The following is a 24617-nucleotide window of genomic DNA, read 5'->3' as shown; positions in this document are numbered from 1 at the left end:
GAAGAAATAAAAACTCTGAGGTAAGCCGATTACAATTTAATACTCTCAGAGACAGCAAAGGACTTGGAAGAGCAGTTGAACGAATGGACAAGGTCTTGAAAGGAGAATGTAAAATGAACATCAACAAAAGCGAAACAAGGATACTGGAATGTAGTCCAATGAAATCAGATGATGCTGAGGGAATTAGATCAGGAAACGACGCACTGAAAGCAGTAGATGAGTTTTGCTATTTGGGCAGTAAAATAACTGATCATGGTCTAAGTAGAGAGGGTACAAAATGACACTGGCAATGGCAAGAAAAGAGTTTCTGAAGAAGAGTATTTTTAACATCGAATATAGATTTGAGTGTTAGGAAAACTTTTCTAAAAGTACTTGTATGGAGTGTAGCCATGTATTGAAGTGAACGATAAGCATTTTAGACAAGAAGAGAATAGGAGATTTTGAAATGTGGTGCTACAGAAGAATGCTGAAGATTAGATGCGTAGATCACGAAACTAAGGAGGAGGTACTGAATAGAATTAGGGAAAAAATCTATGGCACAACCTGACTAGAAGAAGGGATAGCTTGGTGGGACACTTTCTGAGACATCAAGGGGTCACCAATTTAGTATTGGAGGGAAGTATGGGGGGTAAAAATCATTGAGGAAGACAAAGAGGTGAATACAGTAAGCTGATTCAGAAGGATGGAAGTTGCACTTAGTATTCAGAGAGAAAGAGGCTTGCACAGAAGATAGAAGCACCAAAGCGGCATCAAACCAGTCTTCGGACTAAAGGCCGCCACAACAACAACAGCATCATTATCATCATCATCATCAGCAGCAGCAGCAGCAGCAGCAACAACAACTGATCTTTTAAGATAATTCGTAGGGTCAGTATTTCCTTACACGTTGCAACGTTACTCCAGAACCCAAACTGATTTTCCCCGAACGTTGGTTTCTACCAGTTTTTTCATTCTTCTCTAAATAATCTGAATAACTATTTTGCAGTCATGACTTGTTGAACCTGTCAGCACTTACTATCTTTGGAATTTGAATTATAACATACTTCCTGATGTCTGAGGGTATTTCTCCGATCTCTTATCTTCCACCGACGCGGAACAGTTTTGTCACCAGTAAAAGCCCTGATTCTTTAAGGAATCTAGCCTGCATGTGTAAAACAGCTTCAAACGTGTATTTTACAAATATAGCTTATGTGTTAAGTATTTTATTTTGAACATGTAAGTGAGAAAAAAGTTTAGGAAAGGTTTGAAATCATGGTTAAAGTTTGCTGGAAGTGACTAAATGCTCTCATAATGAAACACTGGTGAATATAGTCCAATAATTCGGGCTCGATTTTAAGCAAAAGCTCGTTTTATGCCAGTTTAAATATTTACAATGCTATACCTCTTGAACTGTGCGTCGTACAACGATGTAATTGTGCAGGAACATTGAATGACGAAAGAGTTAATAGTAAAGTAGTAATAAATTAAAACTTCAAGGCTGATGATGAAGTCTGATTGCACAAATAACAAAAATGTAGTGAGCGATTAACTTTTTCCCTTCGCCACTTATTTGGGAGGGGGGGATGGCAGCGAAAAAAATCTTTTGTAAAGGTTTAAAATTTTCGGAAGTTGGAAAATGCTCTCATTCTCAAATATCTCATTCCGGATGTTTGCGGGCCGTCAGTTATACCGTGTCAAGATAAACAGTTTCTAACTATAATACCGTCTTATTGAGTTAAACGTTTAACACAAGATTATACATCTTAAAGAGTAGATTATGACCGCATTTAAGCTTTTAAATATGGTCAACAATTACGGGAAATATTGAAAATCGAGTTTTTGTTGCCGCTGGAAGCTGTTAGATACGCAACCTGCAATTGGTATTGGGTTGCGCTACAGCGATATAGCAATGCCAATTCTCCCTAGGATTTCAATAATTAAGGGAATGTCTCTTCTATTTAGATCTTTCAGTCCCCTGTCAACATTTTGTTGCCTATCGAATCTCCCATTTCTTCATCTACCCCTTTCTATGGCACTGTTTTCAAGTTCGTTTCCAAAGCCCATCTAAGTATCCCTTCCACTTTTCAGCTTTCCCTCCTTTTACATGGACGAACATCACCACCAATAAAGAAGATATTTTGGTAAACTTCAACACTTTCACATGTGCATGCAGTACCTGAATTTCTGTACCTCTGCACATAGTGGTAACCAGTACCACAAATTACGGTATGGTCACCCTATGCCCAAACATCATGCCACGTAGTCATCAGCAAAGACGTCTCCCTCTGCAGTAACAGGTTATTTCACTGATGACATAAGCGCTGTCTCCGGCGTTGCAAATAAAGGGAGACACTGGCCAATATGCAGGCTGCGTTCACCGCGTGACGCTCCTGTCAGTTGCACAGTGTAGAGAACCTTTGTAATCAATAAGATTAGTTAGGAAAGGGTTTGCAAGTAAGTCCGAGCAAACTATAAGTCCGAGCAAACTATAAGTCCGAGCAAACTATAAGTCCGAGCAAACTATAAGTCCGAGCAAACTATAAGTCCGAGCAAACTATAAGTCCGAGCAAACTATAAGTCCGAGCAAACTATAAGTCCGAGCAAACTATAAGTCCGAGCAAACTATAAGTCCGAGCAAACTATAAGTCCGAGCAAACTATAAGTCCGAGCAAACTATAAGTCCGAGCAAACTATAAGTCCGAGCAAACTATAAGTCCGAGCAAACTATAAGTCCGAGCAAACTATAAGTCCGAGCAAACTATAAGTCCGAGCAAACTATAAGTCCGAGCAAACTGTAAGTCCGAGCAAACTATAAGTCCGAGCAAACTATAAGTCCGTGCAAACTATAAGTCCGTGCAAACTATAAGTCCGAGCAAACTATAAGTCCGTGCAAACTATAAGTCCGTGCAAACTATAAGTCCGTGCAAACTATAAGTCCGAGCAAACTATAAGTCCGAGCAAACTATAAGTCCGAGCAAACTATAAGTCCGAGCAAACTATAAGTCCGAGCAAACTATAAGTCCGCGCAAACTATAAGTCCGCGCAAACTATAAGTCCGAGCAAACTATAAGTCCGAGCAAACTATAAGTCCAAGAAAATTGTAACTATCTTCAAAAACACATTGTAGTACTGTTGCAGACGCACCGACGTTGTGTGCTTTTCCACTGCATTGTCCTGAATGAAGTAATCGTAGATGCTTTCCTTAGTTGTTAGTTATCTGATGAAAGATAATATATTTTTTCGTCAATTAGTTTTACAGCCTCTGCAATAGCCGCGTTTGCAAACAAAATTATTGGACATCAGGTTCTCCTTTTACGCGAAGAAACCCAAACACGTTCCATTAACTGCACACCATAGACTTGTTTCAAGCCATGCACAAGCTCTTGATATAACTTCAAAGGAGAAAGTAGCCATGCTTCATGAGAAAGAAATCCGCCCCGACAGAGCCAGCACGCTAGCTCAACGTGTTCGGTCAAAGAGCTGGTTGCCCTCAGCAAAAAAACTGGAAGGATCAACAAACGAAATTTAACGGAAAGGATGTCATGTGACGTCCACAACGACCAAACACAAAGATCAACAACAACAACGACAACAAAAAGATAGCTGAGTGGTAAGCGTGACGGATTGCCGTCCTACGGACCCAGGTTCAATTCCCGGCTGGGTTGGAGATTTTCTCCGCTCAGCGAGTCAGTGTTGTGTTGTCTTCATCATCATTTCATCCCCATCCGGCGTGCAGGTCGCCCAGTGTGGCATCGAATGTAGTAAGACCTGCACCAAGGCAGCCGGACGCACCCCGCAAGGGGTCCCCCACGGTCAATGACGCCAAACGCTCATTTCCATTTTTTCCATAAGAAAGAAAAGATCGTTTCAAGATCAACGTCTCCAGTCAAGCGCATTCGGCCATAGCCTTTGCAGGAGTGACATCGAGAGACAGTATCTGAACTGAATCAGTCAACGTACTACTGCCACTAAGTATGGCTTCAGTTTGAGTTCATACATTGTTCTGAAGAGACACTACAGACACCAGTCCGAACTACTAAATGGCTCAACTATATGTCGGACTTCCAGTGCTGCTCCTACCTCGTCTAAGTTATTCCGTTGTCTTGGTGCTTGCCAAACCCTACCTTAGCCAGCAAGGTCACCGGATCTCTACCCAACTGAGGAAGTGTGGAGCATTATGGGCAGTGACTTCCAACCATCTCAGGATACTGACGATCTAACGCTCCAATTGGACAGAATTTGGCACAATACCCAGCAGGACATCCAACAACTCAATCAATCAATGCCAAACAGAGTGCTGGCCATTGTGGCCGAGCGGTTCTAGGCACTGCAGTCTGGAACCGTGCTGCCGCTAATGTTGCAGGTTCAAATCCTGCCTCGGGCATGGATGTGTGTGATGTTCTTAGGTTAGTTAGCTTTAAGTAGTTCTAAGTCTAGGGGACTGATGACCTCAGATGTTAAGTCCCATAGTGCTCAGAGCCATTTGAATCATTTTGAACCAGACATAGTAACTGCTTGTATGATGGCCAGGTGGACCAATGCATTACTGAATTGCTCAATTTCCCAGTTTTTCTGAAATTGTAATCATCTGTTTGTCTGTACATGTACATCATGTCTGCCAATTTCCGCCCCATTCAGATAGTTCTTCCTTGGTGCATCTGTTTTTTTTTCTTCTTAGTGTGTACAAAAACGAATAAGGCACAAGACCCTGACGAAACTATTAGATATTACACAGAGTCGTGATAGGCATAACAAAAAGATTCACACAATTATAGCTTTCGCCCATTAAGGCCTTTGTCAGCAGTAGAAAAACACACACACACACACACACACACACACACACACACACACACGTCTGCAGTCTCAGAGAGCTGAAATTACATTGCGAGCAACAGCACCAGTGCATGATGGGATTGGCGACTGGGTGAGGGTAAGGAGGAGGCTGGGGTGGGGAGGGGGAGGGATGTATGGTGGGAGTGGCAGACAGTGAAGGGTTGCAGTTTAGATGGAGGGCAGGAGAGAAGGTGCAGAGGGGGGAGGGGAAAAGTAACCCTCCTGGTCTCAACCTTCATTAGTCACTGTCCTCACCCATCCAGCCCCCACCCTGTTCCCATTCCAGCATTACACAGCCATCATTTCACCACCACATCCAGTCTTTTAATTTCTTTTTATTTCTCTCCTTTCCACTACTTACCCCGTCCATGCTCCACATCTTCTCTCCTGCCCTCCGTCTAAACTGCAACCCTTCACTGTCTGCCACTCCCACCATACTATCCCTCCCCCTCCCCACCCCAGCATCCTCCTTACCCCCCTCCTGTCAACACTCCCATCATGCACCGTTGCTGCTGCTCACAGTGTGGTTTCAGCTCTCTGAGACTGCAGACGTGTGTGTAAGTTGCGTTTGTGTGAGCGTGTGTGTGTGTGTGTGTGTGTGTGTGTGTGTGTGTGTGTGTGTGTGTTTCTACTGCTGACAAAGGCCTTAATCGCCAAAAGCTATAATTGTGTGAATATTTTTGTTGTGCCTATTGCGACTCAGCATCTCCACTATATGGTGAGTAGCAACTTTCCTTCGCTGGTATTGTTACATTCCATCCTGGATTTTCCATTGTTATATATTACACTGAATGCGCCATGGAATCAGCCCCTTTCTGAACTCTTATTTATCTCGCACGCTGAACAGTCTCGCGTGGCTGGGCAAGTGTTGAAGGTCACCCCTATTTACGATAAGGGTAAAACGAATAGTTGCACACAATTACAGAGCAATTTACGCATAGTGATGATGATTCTGGAGGGTTCAAGCTTCTCTTAAAGAACTGCATGGGTGAAGGGAGAACCACTCGGGTGAAACACACACGGCAGACACATGCACAAAGAAACAGCACTGTTCCCATTCCAGCATTACACAGCCATCATTTCACCACCACATCCAGTCTTTTAATTTCTTTTTATTTCTCTCTCTCCATCATGCACCGTTGCTGCTGCTCACAGTGTGGTTTCAGCTCTCTGAGACTGCAGAGAGCAGAGAGCACACACACACACACACACACACACACACACACACACACACACACACACACACACCAAACGTGATTCCAATATCAGTGGTATAGTTCTGGAACCGTCTCATCGTTTAAATATTCAGGGTAGTGCTAAAGCGACGTAAATTATGACGAACTGGTGAAACTTATAGTAGGGAAGGCGTATGGAAGGCACATTTGTTGGTAGAATTCTGGGACGAAGCAGTGCTTCTGAAAAAAGAAATAACCAAGACGGTTGTCTGGCCAAATGCAGGGTACTCGCCAAGCGTTTGTAGCCATTGTACAGACCATAACAGACATTTAATGAATTCTGAATCACGTTACTAGGTTCTTTACAGGTGAGTATGGTCCACACCACAAGTCAAACAGCCGGCCGCAGAGGCCGTGCGGTTAAAGGCGCTGCAGTCTGGAACCGCAAGACCGCTACGGTCGCAGGTTCGAATCCTGCCTCGGGCATGGATGTTTGTGATGTCCTTAGGTTAGTTAGGTTTCAGTAGTTGTAAGTTCTATGGGACTAATGACCTCAGCAGTTGAGTCCCATAGTGCTCAGAGCCATTTGAACCATTTTGAACAAGTCAAACAAAAATGCTTGCGGAGATCATGTAAAAAATAGGGAGGAAGTTGACGCTGCTCTTGTGAAAACCTGTTGCGTGAAAACAGAGAACCAGTGTTTGAGGAAGCGTGTGTGGCAGGTCTTCATCTTTTATCTCGCGTGTGAATTATGAGAAGATAAGAGAGATTAGGGCGCGTATGGAGACGCATATACAGTCATTTTGTCTCGCTTGACACACGAACACAATAGGACGGAAAACCTATATTAGTACAAAGTACTTCCATACTTCACTGGCTTGCGAAGTAAGTAAAAATGTGGATGAAGGACAGTGCGAATATTGATAGACCTGAGTGAGAAACTGAGATGTAGACTGATCCGAACTGCCGGACGAAAACGACGGCTAATATGTCGCGAAAACCTGCTTAGAAAATTTCACGAACTGGTAATGAGAGTGGACACAAGAAAAATTCTTCTTCCGACTACATGTGCCAACAGCAGGGACAGTGGTGGATGTCCCAAAACCGTAGCCACAGACGTGCGCAGTACTGGACAATCTGTTATTAAGAAGCATACAAAATACTGACGCCGTCGGCACTTGAGGGGAATAAAAGGTACTGAACTTTCTGCACGAAGAAATAACTATGAGAAGGGCTTGTGAAAGACAGGTGCTGCATTTGGTGTAGCCCTTATTGTTATGTAGTTGCGGTGTATGTGGCCACTTCAGGCCAGAAACAAAGCCACGACCCAAGCAGTGGGTGGAATAAGCTGGTGGTCTTGCGTAAAAAGGCGAAGTATTTCACCTGGCTTCGAGGTAAAGGGAAGTGTTTCCTGGACTGCGGAAGGAATGTCCCTGATTAGCTTTCAAAGAATATAAATATTAACAACTATTACGCAAGTTCTACGGGCCAGTATGATGAAAATACTTGAGGACAACTGGAAAAGAGGAAAGCAACAGAGCATCAGTGCAACACATCGTCCCACGAGAGAGCTTTGTCAGTAGGAAATCTGGAGAATTTTAATTACAAGTAATTTATGTATCCACTCTGTTCACAAGATTTGGCAGCAACTGACTTCCACTTATTCCCACATCTGAAGAAATTTGTAGCTGGAAAACTTTTGAGGGCAATGAGTACGTTGCCGCAAAACTTCCGGAATAGCATATCAGAAGTGCAACTCCCTAAGGCAAAGACGTTGGACAACGGGATTTGTCCAGCACGTGGTCGGCTCCGTAAAGTGCATTTTTAAGCGAAACCAGACTTTCATTGCCCGACTAAAATACAATACCCAGGGTTTAAGTTGCGGAGGGATGTGGGTGGGGGGCAGCGCAACTTTATTAGTTAGTTATGCTGGGAATAACTGATCTATGTTTCACGACAAATGACTCCAGCTACATTTGCTACTATTCAAGATCCGTATTGAGGCTGACATGGTGAGAGTTCGGTCTGTGATTATGCTTGGGAGGAGGGGGCGGGGGGGGGGGGACAGCGGAGGGTAGTAGTTGCCCTCCCCTATCCCGTCTCTGAGTACGCCCTTGATAATTCTGGAAATCTTGTGTAGATTGTATGACGCGCGATGCACTGTCACCCACGTTCAGGTGCGAAGCAGCAGGTTTTCACGTGAACACTGAGTGACTCACTGCTATTAGCCTTCTTTCAGCCCGGTGAGCCATGTGCATCGCTAACCAACACCTGTTGCACTCGCACCCATTTACGCGTGCATTTCCATGCGATATTTCCATTTTTCCTTCGGGTGTTGTATTCGATATTGCTGTCATATTTTGGGGAGTCACCCTCAATGGTGTCAGAAGGTACGAGTTATATCTCCGACGCTCGAAAACCTTGAAAAACGTCACAGTTTGGTTGGCCGCATCTTCTCCGCATTGACGACAAGCAGAATTATTTCCTCTATTTTAATGTAGTGTAACAAAATTATTGAGAAATACACAATAACAACAATTTTACGACAGCTGTACGAAAACTTTAAGAATGGTTTGACTGAATCTCAGCGAAGTGTGGCAAGACTTATGATTTTCGCAAAAATTGTTAGATAAGAAAAAAGAATGCACGGAGTGAACAATGAAACGCATTCAGCACTGTGCACTGTCCGCAGCTCTTGGTCTTGCGGTAGCGCTCTCAGTTCCCGCGCGCGGGGTCCCGAGTTCGATTCCCGGCGGGGTCGGGGATTTTCTCTGCCTCGTGATGGCTGGGAGTTGTGTGTCTTTCATCATCATTTCATCATCATTGACTCGCAAGTCGACGAAGTGGCGTCAGCTAAAAAGGACTTGCAATTTCGGCGGCCGAACACCCCGCATGGGGTCTCCCGGCCAACAATGCCGTACGATCATTTCATTATTTCAGCACTGTGCACTGATATAAAGTTATGGACTCAATGAAATATGAATACTCTAGCCTTAATTATTTGATTAATGGGCCAGAGAAATGGGCATATCCTAGGAGCACCCTGAGTAATAATGGGAGGGTTTATACAACGAAGCGAACCCTTTACGGCCGGTGGAATGTAAGTCAGGGTCCACTCTTCGATTAATTGGTAAGATGCAGTTGCTTGTTTAGCAAACGATTGACGACAAAAATGTTTCTACGATTCGTAATGGAACTGTGCTATCGAAACCTACAATTCATGAAGTGGTAACTGTTGAGATTAAGCTGTCTGCGTCGAAGAAGGGGCCTAACAACGAAACATCCAGTGCTCGAACACTGAATACTACTTACTATTTGTAAGCAGTTTCGTTCCGACGCTGGTCTTGGATAGGAAATCTTTGATACCCTGCAGTAATGCGTCGGTTATAGCGTTTGTACGGAGTATCTCGATAGGGGAAGTGAGAGGATTAAACTGAATTTTTCATTTATTAGTGGCATTCATCGGTAACAGTAGCTAATTATCTTCTAAAACACTTGAAAAAATTTACTTTAATATTGACATGAATAATTTACATGAGTGCAGCTTTTCAGAAGGGTTGTCTATGCCATACAAGCACTTAGTAAAGAGCTAAGAAAAAAATGAACAGAATACCCATCAAACTGTGCCATAACAGGAATACAACTACCACTTGAGCAGTAAAAAATTAATTACAATTTTGTAGCTTCATTAGCAATAGTCTACTCCCAGACCCTCTACAGTAGCGAAGTTTTTATTTTTGGTCACCATACAAGAAGCAACTTCAATGCCCCACAGTGTTTTCAATTTTCTTGGTTCAAAATGTATAAATTAACTTACTTCTATCAAAATAGCGTAACATTCTGTTACATACTGATCTAGAAACACATTTACCACACACTTCTTCGATTTTTTTAATACTAGTGTCTCCAGTACTATACAAGTAACAGAAAAATAATCTTATTTCTAAGGAGTTTACAATTTTGAGGACGCTCTACAAGAAACCGCATATCTTTTTGGTGAACCATCTGCTACAGGCTCCGCTAACAGCGTAACTTCATTGGCCTCACGAACCAGAGTTTCACTTTCGCCTCTCTGTCTACCCCTACACACCAGCTACGCCCCTACGCGCAGCATTTCATCCTGTGACACGAAGAACCATCACGCTTCATGGCCTCTACAGCGCGAGTTTAACTTGCGTCTCTCTCCGTCGCTCCGGTCTCTATTCTGTGCGATATCAAGAGCCGCCAGCGCACAGCTGAGGTATTTTCAGATCCGGAGACCACACACGGCAAGCAGCTGGCTCCTTTTTGAACGTCCTTGGAATGACCTCGAATCGCCCTCTGTGTGCACGCAGCCATCGATCCACTTTCAGCCACCTGCCTACCGCCGGCTTGCTTCACCCTCCGGTGCGTATCCTGCGTGAAAGTGGGTCAGATAATCGTCGCAGTGCGCGCACGCACTACGTTGCCTACAGCTGGCGCAGCCCGAAACGAGCTCCTACGCACACTTGCCACTAGGTTAATGACACATTACGCCCAGCAAAATGCACCGCTTTTGTCTTTTTGTACAGCGGCCTCGGCTGTTCAGTGGACTTCTATATATTTTTTGAATACCCCAAACGACACAAGGGAACAGTAAAAGCAGCCACGTTGCTTGCTATTGTTCATTTTCCCTATCTACAAGAGTGAACAACGTTGTGTACCCATATACAGTAGGCAATATTACGTGCTTAATAATGCCGCTGTCGCCTTCTAGTTATTATGCGGTCACAGAGGTCTGTTGCACGATCTGGTGTGTTCACACTGACTCGGGTTTAAGACTACATTAGTTGCGACAACCTTCTCGAGGTGGCTGTAGCTGCTTTGGGTCACTAAGCGGCAATGGCCATGAGCGCCATATCGCAATTTTAAAGTCAATTACCAGATGAAGTTTGAGTCGATAATACTCAAGAGCCTAACCGATGGGAGTAGAAGGATGGCGAAAAACTATCACTTCCCTTTGAGGATGATGCTCAAATGGCTGAAAATTAAATTTCCTTCGCCATATTATTGGTTCAAATGGCTCTGAGCGCTATGGAACTTAACATGTGAGGTCATCAGTCTCCTACAACTTAGAACTACTTAAACCTAACTAACCTAAGGACATACACACATCCATGCCCGAGGCAGGATTCGAACCTGCGACCGTAGCAGTCGCGCGGTTCCGGACTGAAGCGCCTAGAACCGCTCGGTCACAGCGGCCGGCGCCATGTTATTAAGACGAATAAAAAGTAAAACGTGATCTACAGGTCGTGCTGTATCTGCTAAACTAGCTGATAGTTCAGATGGCAAACATACATTAAAACGTAAACGGTTATAAAATCGGCATTTGGTCAGATAATCGCGCACTATTAGTGTTTGGTTGCAGTAGGCATAGAGTGGTGTGGAGTCTCCACTTAAATGACTGTTCCTGAAACGGCAGTGCCAGTACGTATCCGAGCTACGGAGTATCTCCTCGCGACGAGAAGGGCGAGAGGAAGTCTCTAAGCCATTGGGAGGTCTTTAATTTCCCGGAGTTTGTTGCCCCATAGAGAAGGCCAGTGTTAATGTCCAAGGGACAGAACCTCCTCGAGCTAATGGTTACAAATGCAGTATCGAAGGACGCACCTACAACGATCAGCGGACTCTTCTAGTGGACGTGGGATAGGTTAAGGCGGTGAACGAACATCGGCCGCAGTGGAAGGCCGTCACTTTCAGGTGTTCACGACAGACTTCACACACGGCGCTAGAGGACGTATCGCGGAACCAATCGCAGCACCCAGCAGAGGGCAGAATTAGTATGCGAAGTTGGCTTACCGAGAGCAGAGGAGGATTCGGCGCAGAAGACAGGACAACCCACAACCTGCCAGGAACGGTCGCGCACGGCTACTGAGCCGAGGTAACAGCTGATAGGCGCGAAACTGGCACGACAGCCAGGGGGCCTGCGGGGCAGGCACGGCTCAGCGAATCGCAGCGCGAGGATCCGGCCGCTGGAGTGACGTCACGCACCAGCCGGTTCGCGCAAGCGGTGTGTCCCCTCTGCAGCGCGAACACGCCTTCGTTCTAAATACGGTGAGTGGCCTCTTCACAGGAAGGGAACGGTATATCCAGATAAATCGTACCTCGTAAATCTTAGCGATAGTCCTCAGATATGATAGCAGGTGTACTGTGACAAGTGAATACAGTTTTCTTATCGGCATTACTCGTCCTTTCAGAGCTCAGAAGATTTCCAGAAAATACAGCAGAAGTTAAAATTGTTAGCTACTCTTGTGCTGGGCCTACTCAGTAGCCGAACTTTCTTATACCGCAGCGTTCGTGTGCCCGGGACTTCTTTGTATTTCGTCCGCCTACTGGTAGCTCGGTGCCACTATCGCCCGGCGGCGGATGTGCGTGATACTCAACGCGGAACAATACGCAGCCCGCCTTCAATCGTGGTCTACGAAACACCTCGCTCTAAACAGCAGAATAATACTCTCTCGGATTTTGGAGACTGCCAGATCGTAACAGATATGGTCATATTAATGCCTGTGCATTTCCTTACGATTCCGATCGAAGGAAGGAACTGAGCCGGCCGATGTGACCGAGCGGTTCTAGGCGCTTTATTCCGGAACCGCGCTGCTACTACGATCGCAGGTTCGAATCCTGCCTCTGGCATGGATGTGTGTGATGTCCTTAGGTTAGTTAGGTTTAAGTAGTTCTAAGTCTAGGGGACTGATGACCTCAGATGTTAGGTCCCATAGTGCTTAGAGCCACTTGAAACATTTTCTTGAAGGAACTGAGGTCAGTAGTACATACCAGAATACTTGTATTACTGAAGAGATGTCCAGCGCACAGTGTCTAATATCCACGTTCTACATTAAGATGCCATTGCAACGCTGAAAGAGAATTTATGCGTTTCAGATATCATATTCGTGACAAATTTTACGGTGATTAACGTAAAGGAAGTTAAGGATTTAACATCCTGCCAAACACAAAGTCATTAAAGAAGAACAAGAGCTCTAATTGAACAAGGTTGGGGAATTAATTCGACCGCGTCTTTCTCGAAGGAACCACCCCAATATGCCTTCTGAACTATTTAGAGAAATCGTTGAAACCATCTTGATGAACGGGAAGGAATTTGTAGCAGCGCGGGATTAGCCGAGCGGTCTGGGCGCTGCAGTCATGGACTGTGCGGCTGGTCCCGGCGGAGGTTCGAGTTCCCCCCCGTGGCATGGGTGTGTGTGTTTGTCCCTAGCATAATTTACGTTAAGTAATGTGTAAGCTTAGGGACTGATAACCTTACCAGTTAAGTCCCATAAGGTTTCACACACATTTGAAGGAATTTGTACGTATGCCTCGCGAAAGCGAGTCGAGTGCCCTATAACCGGTGCGTAATCTCGCTGGGTAAATGTGAAACGTGAGATTTATTCAACTGTTACAGTCGTCATTGTGGTTTATATATTTGTAATTGACTGCTATTCATGTCTCATCAACAGTACAGAACGAGGTATCAAGAAATCAGAGCTTAATAAGCCATCGGTAACTGGAGTTATGAGAACATGAAATCTACATTGCCGAAGGAGATACTACATATATCTGTTTGCTACTGCCCCTCTCTGAAGCCTCAAATTTTAGTTTTAAAAAGTAAGATAAGCATCTGTTGAATGTAGTTGTAGTGGGAACCTTTTGTTGTCTTATAGACCAGCATGTTATGCGTCGAACATCTGCACACAAACACTCGCTATATTTGGTTTCGACATGGATAATGACACTCGAATCGTAAAACGTAATTCCATTTCAAGCAGAGCGGATAAATAACCACACGCACAGTGAAAAAACTAATAACGATGACAGTATTCTAGCTTAAAGCGTTTTGCTGAGAGGAAAAATGAAGAGAAATACAACATTACACTTAAAATAGACGCAGCACACCAATCTGAACTCGGCAAGAACGTCCAAACGCAGCCGCATGCATGCATTTTGCGGTAAGGAACCACTGGCGCAAAAGAGATGAAAACATTTTATATCGTCTCGATCTTCTTTTATTTAGCATACTACAGCACGCTAGCAACGAAATCATAATTTTTTCTTAAATTCCTCGAGAATTATTTACAGAATAACAACCCCTGCGTAGCCAACAGCTGCAGTATAAGAACTATATTGACAGCAAGCCGGACAGGAACAAAGACGGCATTCGCAGAGAAAAGTGTCAGTCAATACACTGAGTATGGAGAAACTATATTAAGCAGTCAGTTCTTAATACTGCTGCTTTAATATCGCTTCCGAAATAGTGACGAGCTTTTCCCACCTGTCGATCCTGTGGCTCATAACCTCACTTGACTTTCTGACCTGGAAGGTGAGAAGGATCGATCTTCGTGGGTTAACGACCTAACGCTTGAGACTCAAAAAGTAAAGTTAGGGGTCAAATCTCCGTACCGTTATCACATCCATTTTAATTTCAATAATCGCCGGGGGCTAATGCTAACGTTGTTTTTTCCCCTTCTTTTTTCACTAAGACGAAGGGTGATACTATCTCTCTCTCCCCTCCCCCACCTCTTACAAAGATTGTTGAGTCGCAGGAACGCGAACTCCAGCAAAAAATTTAAAAATCAAATTAAAATGTATAAAGAGCAGGCCAAAGTAAGCTCTCACCTTCGCTTCACATTTTTACTTTGCTGGACAGATCAATCCAATCTCCAATTAGAGGGCAATTTACGGACAAAGATGACCTGCATGTATTTAAATTTTAACAATAGCCTGTGCGCAGTGTGGCGCCATAAATTTCAAGAAGCCCAAAAATAGCCACCAATTTTTAATAAGAGAAACAGAACAGTCATTACAAATACAAAAAAGAAAAAAAAAAGAACACGCTGGTGTAGATAGAAGAATTACTTAAGAAAGGTAGAAACAATACGATATATATTTATGAAGGAAGTTATTAGGTATTTTAAAAGCGATGAATTGAAGTGCGCTGACACATAAATGGGCGTGCCACTTGCCAGTATTAAATTTAAACTGCTGAGTTAGCAGCTACATATAGCCGTCAGTGAAGGGGTTAAAGTGTCATTTGGTAGCTTACGTACCACTCATGGTCCCTGAGACTCACGTACCTCAGTGTCGGGAAGAAAACTCGCCGAACTTCCTCCCGAGCCGCCTTTATCCCGTCGCGAATAGGCGCGGGCGCGAGTTTCCAAGGTGCCCTTGAGCGTACGGCGTGAGTCAAGCCAGCGGCACGTGCCGCTGCTGCTCCTCTGCAACGGGACGCCTGCACGCGCGAAGCGGCGGTGGGGAGCGCGGCTGACTAGCGCGGTGCGCGCGGAGCTGAAACAGCTGAGCGGCGACACGCGACGCCGACTCGCGCGCTGACAGTTCGGGGAAAATAGACGCGGCGGGGCCACGCCTCCGACCGTTGCGCGCTCGTTGCGTCAGCCGGCGCAGAGGTGCCGCTGTGACCACGTGCACGTAAGCCACCCTTCCCTGCCCACCCTGCATGCGCGCGGGGCGCTGCGCTGGTCTCGTCACGTGCGCCACGCGCCGGTAAAAAGTGGAACTCCAGGAAGCGGCATGACGCGACGTCGGATCGCATACCGCAAAACTGCACGCGCTTGTGCAACTTCCGCACGACGATACCGAGTTCCCATTACATTCTTCGTGTGATCTACTGTTAAATGCTTGGATACGTGTATGTCGTTAGTTACTCGCTCGATACCATAGCAAACGGTACAATGCGCTTCATGACATTTTTAGTTGCTGCTTTTTCACACGTACATCTGCATTTACGCTCCGCGAACCTCTGCACACCGTATGGAGGAGGCTACTTCGCACCAACATGAGCTACTTTTTGCATTAGCGTTGGAGCGAGAGAGAAAATAACTGACTGAGCCTCTGTACGCGCACTATTCTCTTATTTCCGTTCCGTTTTCATTGTATTTATCTCAACTCTAGTTGCTTACATTGTTATAGGTATATGGCAATTACGTAAAAAAGTGAGACGTATCGAAAATCCTCTATATTTAGTTACGTATCAATACAAGTAACATATACTTGAGAGAAGGCGAACTTCTTAGCCACGATCGTTTGTAAACAACCTTAATTGTCGATTACCTGTTTCGAAGCATGGTTACCATTTTCATATCTCGGTTCAGATCGTTGAAATGGCTCTGAGCACTATGGGACTTAACATCTGTGGTCATCAGTCCCCTAGAACTTAGAACTACTTAAACCTAACCAACGTAAGGACATCGCACACATCCAAGCCCGAGGCAGGATTCGAACCTGCGACCGTAGCGGTCACGCGGTTCCAAACTGAAGCGCCTTCATATCTCGGTAAAAGGTTATCACATGTCTCCTATACCAGCTAAGCTGCAAAAGTACTGTTTCTGAAACATTGCCAGGTATGTGAGAGACACGATGAGATGCATCGGCAAGTCAAGGTTAAAATCACAAGATAGAGAGTAATTTGCCAAATCCTCGTGTTCCCTAACACACTACTGTGTACATTACAGCCAGAGTACCGGTAGACTGCAATAAAGTACAAACTGATGTTTGCTATTGGACACGAACATTTGGCGAATTACTCTGTATGTTGTGATTTTAACCTTACTTGCCGATGCGTCGTTCATCTCGGCCTTCACATACAGAGCAATGTTTTAGAAAGAGTACATGTACAGCTGGTATACGGGGCATGTACCAGCGTTTTACCGAGATCTGATGATGGTAACCATGATTATCGAAGCCGGTAATCAACAGTGAATGTTGTGTACAAGCTATCTTGGCTAAGAAGTGCACCTTCTCTCAAGTAAGTATCACGGATCGCCGCTTACCACTCAAGGAGAGTAAACTAACAAATAATATAAACACATGAATTCTCATGTTCTTGCGCTGAGGGATTCTCACGTGTCCTGCTCGAGATATTCGACAGAAGTAGGAGTGTTGCGTTCACTGACACTTTAAATCACGTGACAGTGCTAGAAGGAAGTATTATTTCATCCAGATATTCCCAGTTGAGTGCTCTGATACGCTCATGACCTTTTTTGATGAGTGCACTGACATGCAATAGGGCATCTCTGATTGTTGTAATGGCTGCCGTAATGCATCTTTCCTACCGACTACAATGGCGGAAGTAGTATTCTAAAATCAGTCGCACTCGCTGCTTTGATGCGATTCCCTTAAGACTCACTTCCCCCAGATCTCTCCTGCTAAATCCAAGTATTTTATTCGCCCTCCATATTACTGATGTGAGTCTGCAGAAGTTTACCACCGAACGTTTAATCTTTTACTTTCTGGTCCTTATCTCTGCTATAGGCACGAGCTCACATTTATTCATTTTGAAACAGAAATACCAGGTGGCAACGCTCTGAGTCGTTTTGCTTACGACCGTCCACCGGCGATATTTTCATGCAGATAGCAACACCATGAGCCAAAATAGTGGCCGGTTGGTGTGCCCGAGCGGTTCTAGGCGCTTCAGTGTGGAACCACGCGACCGCTACGGTCGCAGGTTCGAATCCTGCCTCGGGCATGGATGTGTGTGATGTCCTTAGGTGAGTTAGGTTTAAGTAGTTGTAAGTTCTCGGGGACCGATGACCTCAGATGTTAAGTCCCATAGTGCTCAGAGCCATTTGAACCAAAATATTGAAGCTGCCATAGTCAATAAAGCTTTCAAGCATACTGAGAACATAAGGACTGTTCGTACTTGGGAACACACTCAGCGTCTGGATCACAACTTTTAATTACCGACTACCAGTTTCAATGTGCGCTGCAGGTCATCTTCAGGTATAAACTGGAACACAAGAAAGGCAACAACAATAAAAAAATGCAAAAGTATGATATTACAAACGTTATGATCGAAAGTTGTAAATTATTACGAATCCACATATACCTGGCGTCACCACGAGCAGTTTGCCAACTAACGTTAAATACAAGCTTGCGGTGGGGGAAAATATCTGTACAGCCCTGTACTTAACTCATGCGGTCGTATATTAGAACAGTGGAGGACAGATTCCTCCACCATAAAATGAAAATAATGAATAAAAACTAATTAAAAGACAAGTTATTGTAATACATTTCAGTATATATGATGGGTTACGGAATAAAAGATAAACACATTTAATAAACAACCTCACAGTACATTACACATTGCACATTTTAGTTCTTTTTTATATTTAACAGATGTGTTTATTTTGCACATCTGGAATGCTACATCTGTCAAACTACAACTTTAAGAATTTGTCTTCATTTTAATAAAGACAAACACAGTGAAAGACTTTTACTGTAAGTTAGAAAAGGGGAGAAAAAATAAATATAATTACAAAAATAACTGCAACTTTTAACAGAAAATTACTACAAGTGAACAACAATGGCAAAGAATAATAGTTTGAGAAAACATAGTGGCCGCTAGTGTGCTCTAGAGTGTATCATCCAAAATGTCTTCGAACCAGTCACGGCGTGGAAACAGAAGAATCGTCGTATAAACTGCCAAAAAACGTATCCGCCTTTGTTTCTCGCGAAGTGGTGCGGTAAGTTATTTCTCTGAAGGTGCACGAAGGAAATTGGCGCCCACGCAATCATAAACCTTAGAAAAATCTTGTTAAGTGTTTCTGTGAAAGGCATCGTGTATTCAAATTATTTTGAGAGGTAAGCTCGTGACTTAACTATCGCCATTTCTATTCGCCTTGCCACTAGGTGGGGCGGGGAGGGGGTGTGGCCGGCCTCACAAGATATATATCGGCGAGATTTTCTTCCCCGATATATCGGTATGTCGATATCAAAATGTCAGTATCGAGTGATATTTTTCTCTTACATTATAGTTTTTTCGCAATTTTCGGTAAATGTTTGAAATTTTTCTTTTGAGATTGTAGTAGAACATAATTTTACTTTCGCCGTGTTAAGGGGTATTACTACCTTTTGGGCTTTCATCACGTCCAGTCTCTCCCTGACTCTGTGAAGCAAGTATATGTGGCAGTGGGGGTGGCGGTGTGAATGGTATAACAAGACTCCAGATGTGAAGAAATAGTACACCGGTTTCGTTGAAAAAATTTTAAAGCAGCTAGTGTGCTGTTTCTTGGCACTGACATTCTTCAAAAACGGTCGCTGAAAATCTAAATGACGATATTAGTCTTTGTGGCGGGTGGAAACGTCTGAGAGTTGCTGACGTAATCGGCTCTACCAATAGAAACTGCAACGCTTAGCTTCACCTCGCAATTTTCATACATCAGCATGAAATAAAGGTTTATTTCGACATGTATCAGATGACGAATTAAAAAAGATAAGGCTTAGACGTTAACTGGAATGAAATATAACAATACACTATGTACACAGTTGTTAATTAACAACTCAACAGTCAACCAAAAAAGTATTGTAATACAAGCTTTTCATCTGCATAAAGTTCCGCAATTAACTTACAAATTTTCAGATTATGTGTTTTTATTTCAATTCTTGCTCTAAGGAGGAGCTGCAGGGTGCTAGCTAGTAGATGTGCAGAATGTCTAATTATAAATTAATACTTAAACTTACAACTCTAAAACCAGCAGTATATTTACAATGCGCAACCGATATTTTTATGGTCTGATACGTCGATATTTCTCTTTCGATATATCGATTTATTTGGTCGATGCATAGAAGCGGAAAATGTCGCTTTTAAATATTGATATATGGGATACCCGAAATGTTTGAAAATATTAACAGTCCTAACAGTAAGCTGACGAGACACGAGGCCCTCGTGGAGTGGCTGGAAAGGGAGAAAGTCCCTGCCCCTATCTGGCTTTGAACCTGAGACCTCCAGTGCAAGAGTCCAATGCTCTGACGTTTCGACCACACAGCCACAAATTTTATATTAAGAGTTTGTGATATAATGATAACTGCTAACTAAAATATGAGTGTTAGGCCAGACTGTTTGCAGGTACAACACACTAATATGTAAAATATAGCAAATGAAGAATAAGTAAGACGAGACGAAAAAGTAGTATTAGTGATAAATATGACAGCCTAACTGCCTCAGTAACTAAGTGAAAAGACGTCAGACTACAAATCCAAAGTTCTCTGCTTCAGTCCTCCTTTGATGCTGGTATTTTCCCTGTACTGTACAGCTCCTTTCACCTCTGAGATTTCGTATACGAGAAAAATGAGAGGTTGCGCCGTGGTTCAGAGTGTACCTCAAATTGTGAGTTCACCAGATTATTGGCTGGGTAAGGCAGTTGGGGAGTCGGAAATAAGGAAAGGGCAGGGTACAGCCGCCATAGGACTACGACTAGCGAAGCACTTCGGTGTTCAAAGCAACCTCCAGACTGAGGGCATATTAATCCTTTCTTTACTTTTATTACTTAATAACAAAACGTGAATAAGTCTCACTGCTGCGCATTAAAACCTCCCGTTAATCACTCTATGGAGGAGCGTGAACTCAATTGCACTATCCTTTCAGAAATCATTCACATTCATCCTCCCTAAAACTGAAAAGAAAATGGTTCAAATGTCTCTAAGCACTATGGGGCTTAACATCTGAGGTCATCAGTCCCCTAGAACTTAGATCTACTTAAACCTAACTAACCTAAGGACATCACACACATCCATGCCCGAGGCAGGATTCGAACCTGCGACCGTAGCAGCAGCGCGGTTCCGGACTGAAGAGCCTAGAACCGCTCGGCCACACCGGTCAGCCCTAAAACTGACTTTAGGTGTTCGTTCCATTTCATGTCCTTTCGAAATGTTATCCCCAGACTTGTAATGGCCGGGATAGTGTTTTGCTTCTAATGCTGTAGTCGAAAAATTCGATTTGTTTTTAGAGCAATATACACTCCTGGAAATGGAAAAAAGAACACATTGACACCGGTGTGTCAGACCCACCATACTTGCTCCGGACACTGCGAGAGGGCTGTACAAGCAATGATCACACGCACGGCACAGCGGACACACCAGGAACAGCGGTGTTGGCCGTCGAATGGCGCTAGCTGCGCAGCATTTGTGCACCGCCGCCGTCAGTGTCAGCCAGTTTGCCGTGGCATACGGAGCTCCATCGCAGTCTTGAACACTGGTAGCATGCCGCGACAGCGTGGACGTGAACCGTATGTGCAGTTGACGAACTTTGAGCGAGGGCGTATAGTGGGCATGCGGGAGGCCGGGTGGACGTACCGCCGAATTGCTCAACACGTGGGGCGTGAGGTCTCCACAGTACATCGATGTTGTCGCCAGTGGTCGGCGGAAGGTGCACATGCCCGTCGACCTGGGACCGGACCGCAGCGACGCACGGATGCACGCCAAGACCATAGGATCCTACGCAGTGCCGTAGGGGACCGCACCGCCACTTCCCAGCAAATTAGGGACACTGTTGCTCCTGGGGTATCGGCGAGGACCATTCGCAACCGTCTCCATGAAGCTGGGATACGGTCCCGCACACCGTTAGGCCGTCTTCCGCTCACGCCCCAACATCGTGCAGCCCGCCTCCAGTGGTGTCGCGACAGGAGTGAATGGAGGGACGAATGGAGACGTGTCGTCTTCAGCGATGAGAGTCGCTTCTGCCTTGGTGCCAATGATGGTCGTATGCGTGTTTGGCGCCGTGCAGGTGAGCGCCACAATCAGGACTGCATACGACCGAGGCACACAGGGCCAACACCCGGCATCATGGTGTGGGGAGCGATCTCCTACACTGGCCGTACACCACTGGTGATCGTCGAGGGGACATTGAATAGTGCACAGTACATCCAAACCGTCATCGAACCCATCGTTCTACCATTCCTAGACCGGGAAGGGAACTTGCTGTTCCAACAGGACAATGCATGTCCGCATGTATCCCGTGCCACCCAACGTGCTCTAGAAGGTGTAAGTCAACTACCCTGGCCAGCAAGATCTCCGGATCTGTCCCCCATTGAGCATGTTTGGGACTGGATGAAGCGTCGTCTCACGCGGTCTGCACGTCCAGCACGAACGCTGGTCCAACTGAGGCGCCAGGTGGAAATGGCATGGCAAGCCGTTCCACAGGACTACATCCAGCATCTCTACGATCGTCTCCATGGGAGAATAGCAGCCTGCATTGCTGCGAAAGGTGGATATACACTGTACTAGTGCCGACATTGTGCATGCTCTGTTGCCTGTGTCTATGTGCCTGTGGTTCTGTCAGTGTGATCATGTGATGTATCTGACCCCAGGAATGTGTCAATAAAGTTTCCCCTTCCTGGGACAATGAATTCACGGTGTTCTTATTTCAATTTCCAGGAGTGTATTTTTCATACAGTGGGGGCGCAATGCCACTCATTACGGTCTCTAAGGTGTGTGTAAATTTCGCTTAAGTCATTCTGGGTATCCATGTAGTTATTGATCATCAGTTTCGCCTTCATGCACGTACCTTCGTAGCCGATGATAGCACACGGCATTCTATCCATGGAGAATTTGTCAGATTAACTTACAGAAAGAAAACGTGATACAGTCTTATTTCCGTTCGTAAATACGTAACAAATAGAAAATAAATTACGTTTTGCTGTTTACAGATGACTTCTTGTATATTGTGTAGCATAACAGCTACCAAAACAAGAGGACAATAATATAATGTAAGGTATGTTACTTTTCGTCAATTAAGTTATAAATGCAACTTTTACATAATGTTGCAAAAGGACGAAAATGTTAATATGTTAACAACAAATTTACAGTTAAAAATATAAATAGAACCCACTGATGATAGCACAAAAGTGCTGAAACATGTATGGGTGAAACAAAAGAAAAAAGGTGTCTTGCATAAGGCGGAACTTCTCATCCCATTAAGTTCATGTTGCTGCACCAAATACCCTAAGGAATTTCTAAGTGATCCACCTGCTATAGAGCTATTTCTTTTAAGTTTTCCACCCTGATATCACCCATAGTGACAGATGCTAAAAATGAAATGTGTTAAAATAAGTTTAGATACTGCTGCTGCTCTACCATCACCACACTACTACTACTACTACTACTACTACTACTAGTAGTAAGTAACAGAGCTCAGAGCTGACCGAACCCATCAAACCTCTAAGGATATAGAGGAGTAACACAATCCATTTGCTGACCAAACATGCAAGGAGAGTACCCAAAAGAAACCGAACTAATCTTTTTTTTAAATTTATTTATTTCCGTTTTAAGCGTAAACCTTCAATCCCTTTCAAAGTACTCTCCACTTGCACTTGTCTAATCTTTCGTTCAGTTTTTCAAAACATTATTTAAATTCATCTTTTGTTATACTTGACAACACCTCCGTTTGTTTCTTCACCTCAGCAACAGCAAACGCTTTTCTTTCGTGTGCGTTCTCATTCTAGAAAACAGACTGATTCCGCCGCACACTATCGCGCACTCTTTTCAAAACTTCCAAACGGAAAGCCTCGTTAACTGACTGACCCTGCGGAACAAACGCTGAATGGATGACTCTTCTCACATCAGAAAAAAAACAATTAAGCATTGTCTTGATATGACTTCACCTGACACGCATTCTAGGGGCGAGGCGAACTGTTAAGTCTTCCACTGCCTTGATCGTTACTTTGATTCAGGATCGTAAGCGTAGCATCAAGTTTCGTCATATGTGATGTTTTTTGTAAGCGTTTGGACCGTTTCGAGACTCTTCTTTTAGAGCATAGCATGCTTCCACGCGACCTTGTTTTTGTTCAGCAGTCAGGGCACGAATTTGGCAGCAACCCTGTTCATTCCCAAATCGTCCGTCACAGTTCGCTGCACTGAATTTCAAGTCACTCCCGACAGTTCCACAATTTCTTCAATGGTCCGTCGACGAGCTTCATTGATTGCAAGAACGTTTTCAACATTTTTAAGCGTTCGGGTCGTGGAAGGACGAGCAGAACGGGGTTTGTCATCTATAGACCTTTTATCATATTTGAAACAGTAAAACCACTCAAAACACTTGAGTTTTTCCAATAGCACAGACCTCCTTGTACACCATTTACAACATTTCAAAAGTTTGTTCCACGTTATCCGAGCAAAAAGCACAATTTCACCGCTGCACGCTGTTCACGAAAATCAGCCATTGCAAAAATGATAATCAAACGAAATAATTTTCACTATAAACTCTGTAGAAACTAGTCCAGACCTTATTCAGCGACGGCACTCGAGTTACTGACTCTGGAATGCTCGCTCTATGCGCTCCTTGCAGCAAAAGTAGTACTACAAAAGTTCTGCCCACCACAAAATTAGTTCGGTTTCTTTTGTGTGCCGCGTCGTATACATCCACTCGCAGATATCAGGTACATTACCTGGAGGTACAATGCTACCTTTTGAAACAAATTCACGAGCACTACATCCCAACTCATCGTTGATCCTTATTGCAATGTATTTTTGTCCCAGTAGCAGTACTTAACGCAAATAAAGACTGGAAACAGGCATATCATCAATCTTCACTATCACTACACTAGACGATATTAATGGACAAAGTAGGCTGTAATCTTTCTGTAGAGGGAACTAATTGGATAGTGTGACTAGGTCGCGTTCAGTGCAGAAGACTTTCCTCACAGTTTAGTGATACGCAGAAAAGAGCGAAAGAAACGACGGAGTAGGTGACGCAACGGAGTTCTAGGATGTGTAAAACGGCTGTCAGTCGTGTGGACATTACGCAAGATGGGATGCGAAGTCGGAACGAGTTTAGCTCCTCCAAGAAAGAAGCAAAGAACCAATAGTAAGTATTCCGTTAACAGCAGA

The 24617-nt window shown here is 44.3% G+C and overlaps 1 protein-coding gene across 4 annotated transcripts in view; it reads right to left on the bottom strand.

Annotated features, from left to right (window-relative positions):
* The window catches only part of LOC126187373 (L-lactate dehydrogenase-like), a 291082-nt gene that overhangs the window by 58059 nt on the left and 208406 nt on the right, over positions 1-24617 (bottom strand). The window contains exon 1 of one of the 4 annotated variants that reach the window (XM_049928420.1): positions 15074-15220. The exons of 1 other annotated variant lie outside the window; for it this stretch is intronic. Coding sequence is in view for 1 of the 3 variants with exons in the window: in XM_049928418.1 (XP_049784375.1) it covers positions 15047-15053 (7 nt within the window). In the remaining 2 variants the exon portion in view is untranslated. Of the gene's footprint in view, positions 1-11801; positions 11954-15046; positions 15221-24617 lie in introns of those variants that run through there. 2 more of the 4 variants (XM_049928418.1, XM_049928419.1) reach the window with 2 other exon arrangements.

This window comes from Schistocerca cancellata, chromosome 5 (genome assembly GCF_023864275.1).
Source record: "Schistocerca cancellata isolate TAMUIC-IGC-003103 chromosome 5, iqSchCanc2.1, whole genome shotgun sequence".
Classification (NCBI taxonomy): Eukaryota; Metazoa; Arthropoda; class Insecta; order Orthoptera; family Acrididae; genus Schistocerca; species Schistocerca cancellata.
The sequence above is the reverse complement of the archived record's forward strand: the minus strand, read 5'-3'. Positions and strand labels throughout refer to the sequence as shown.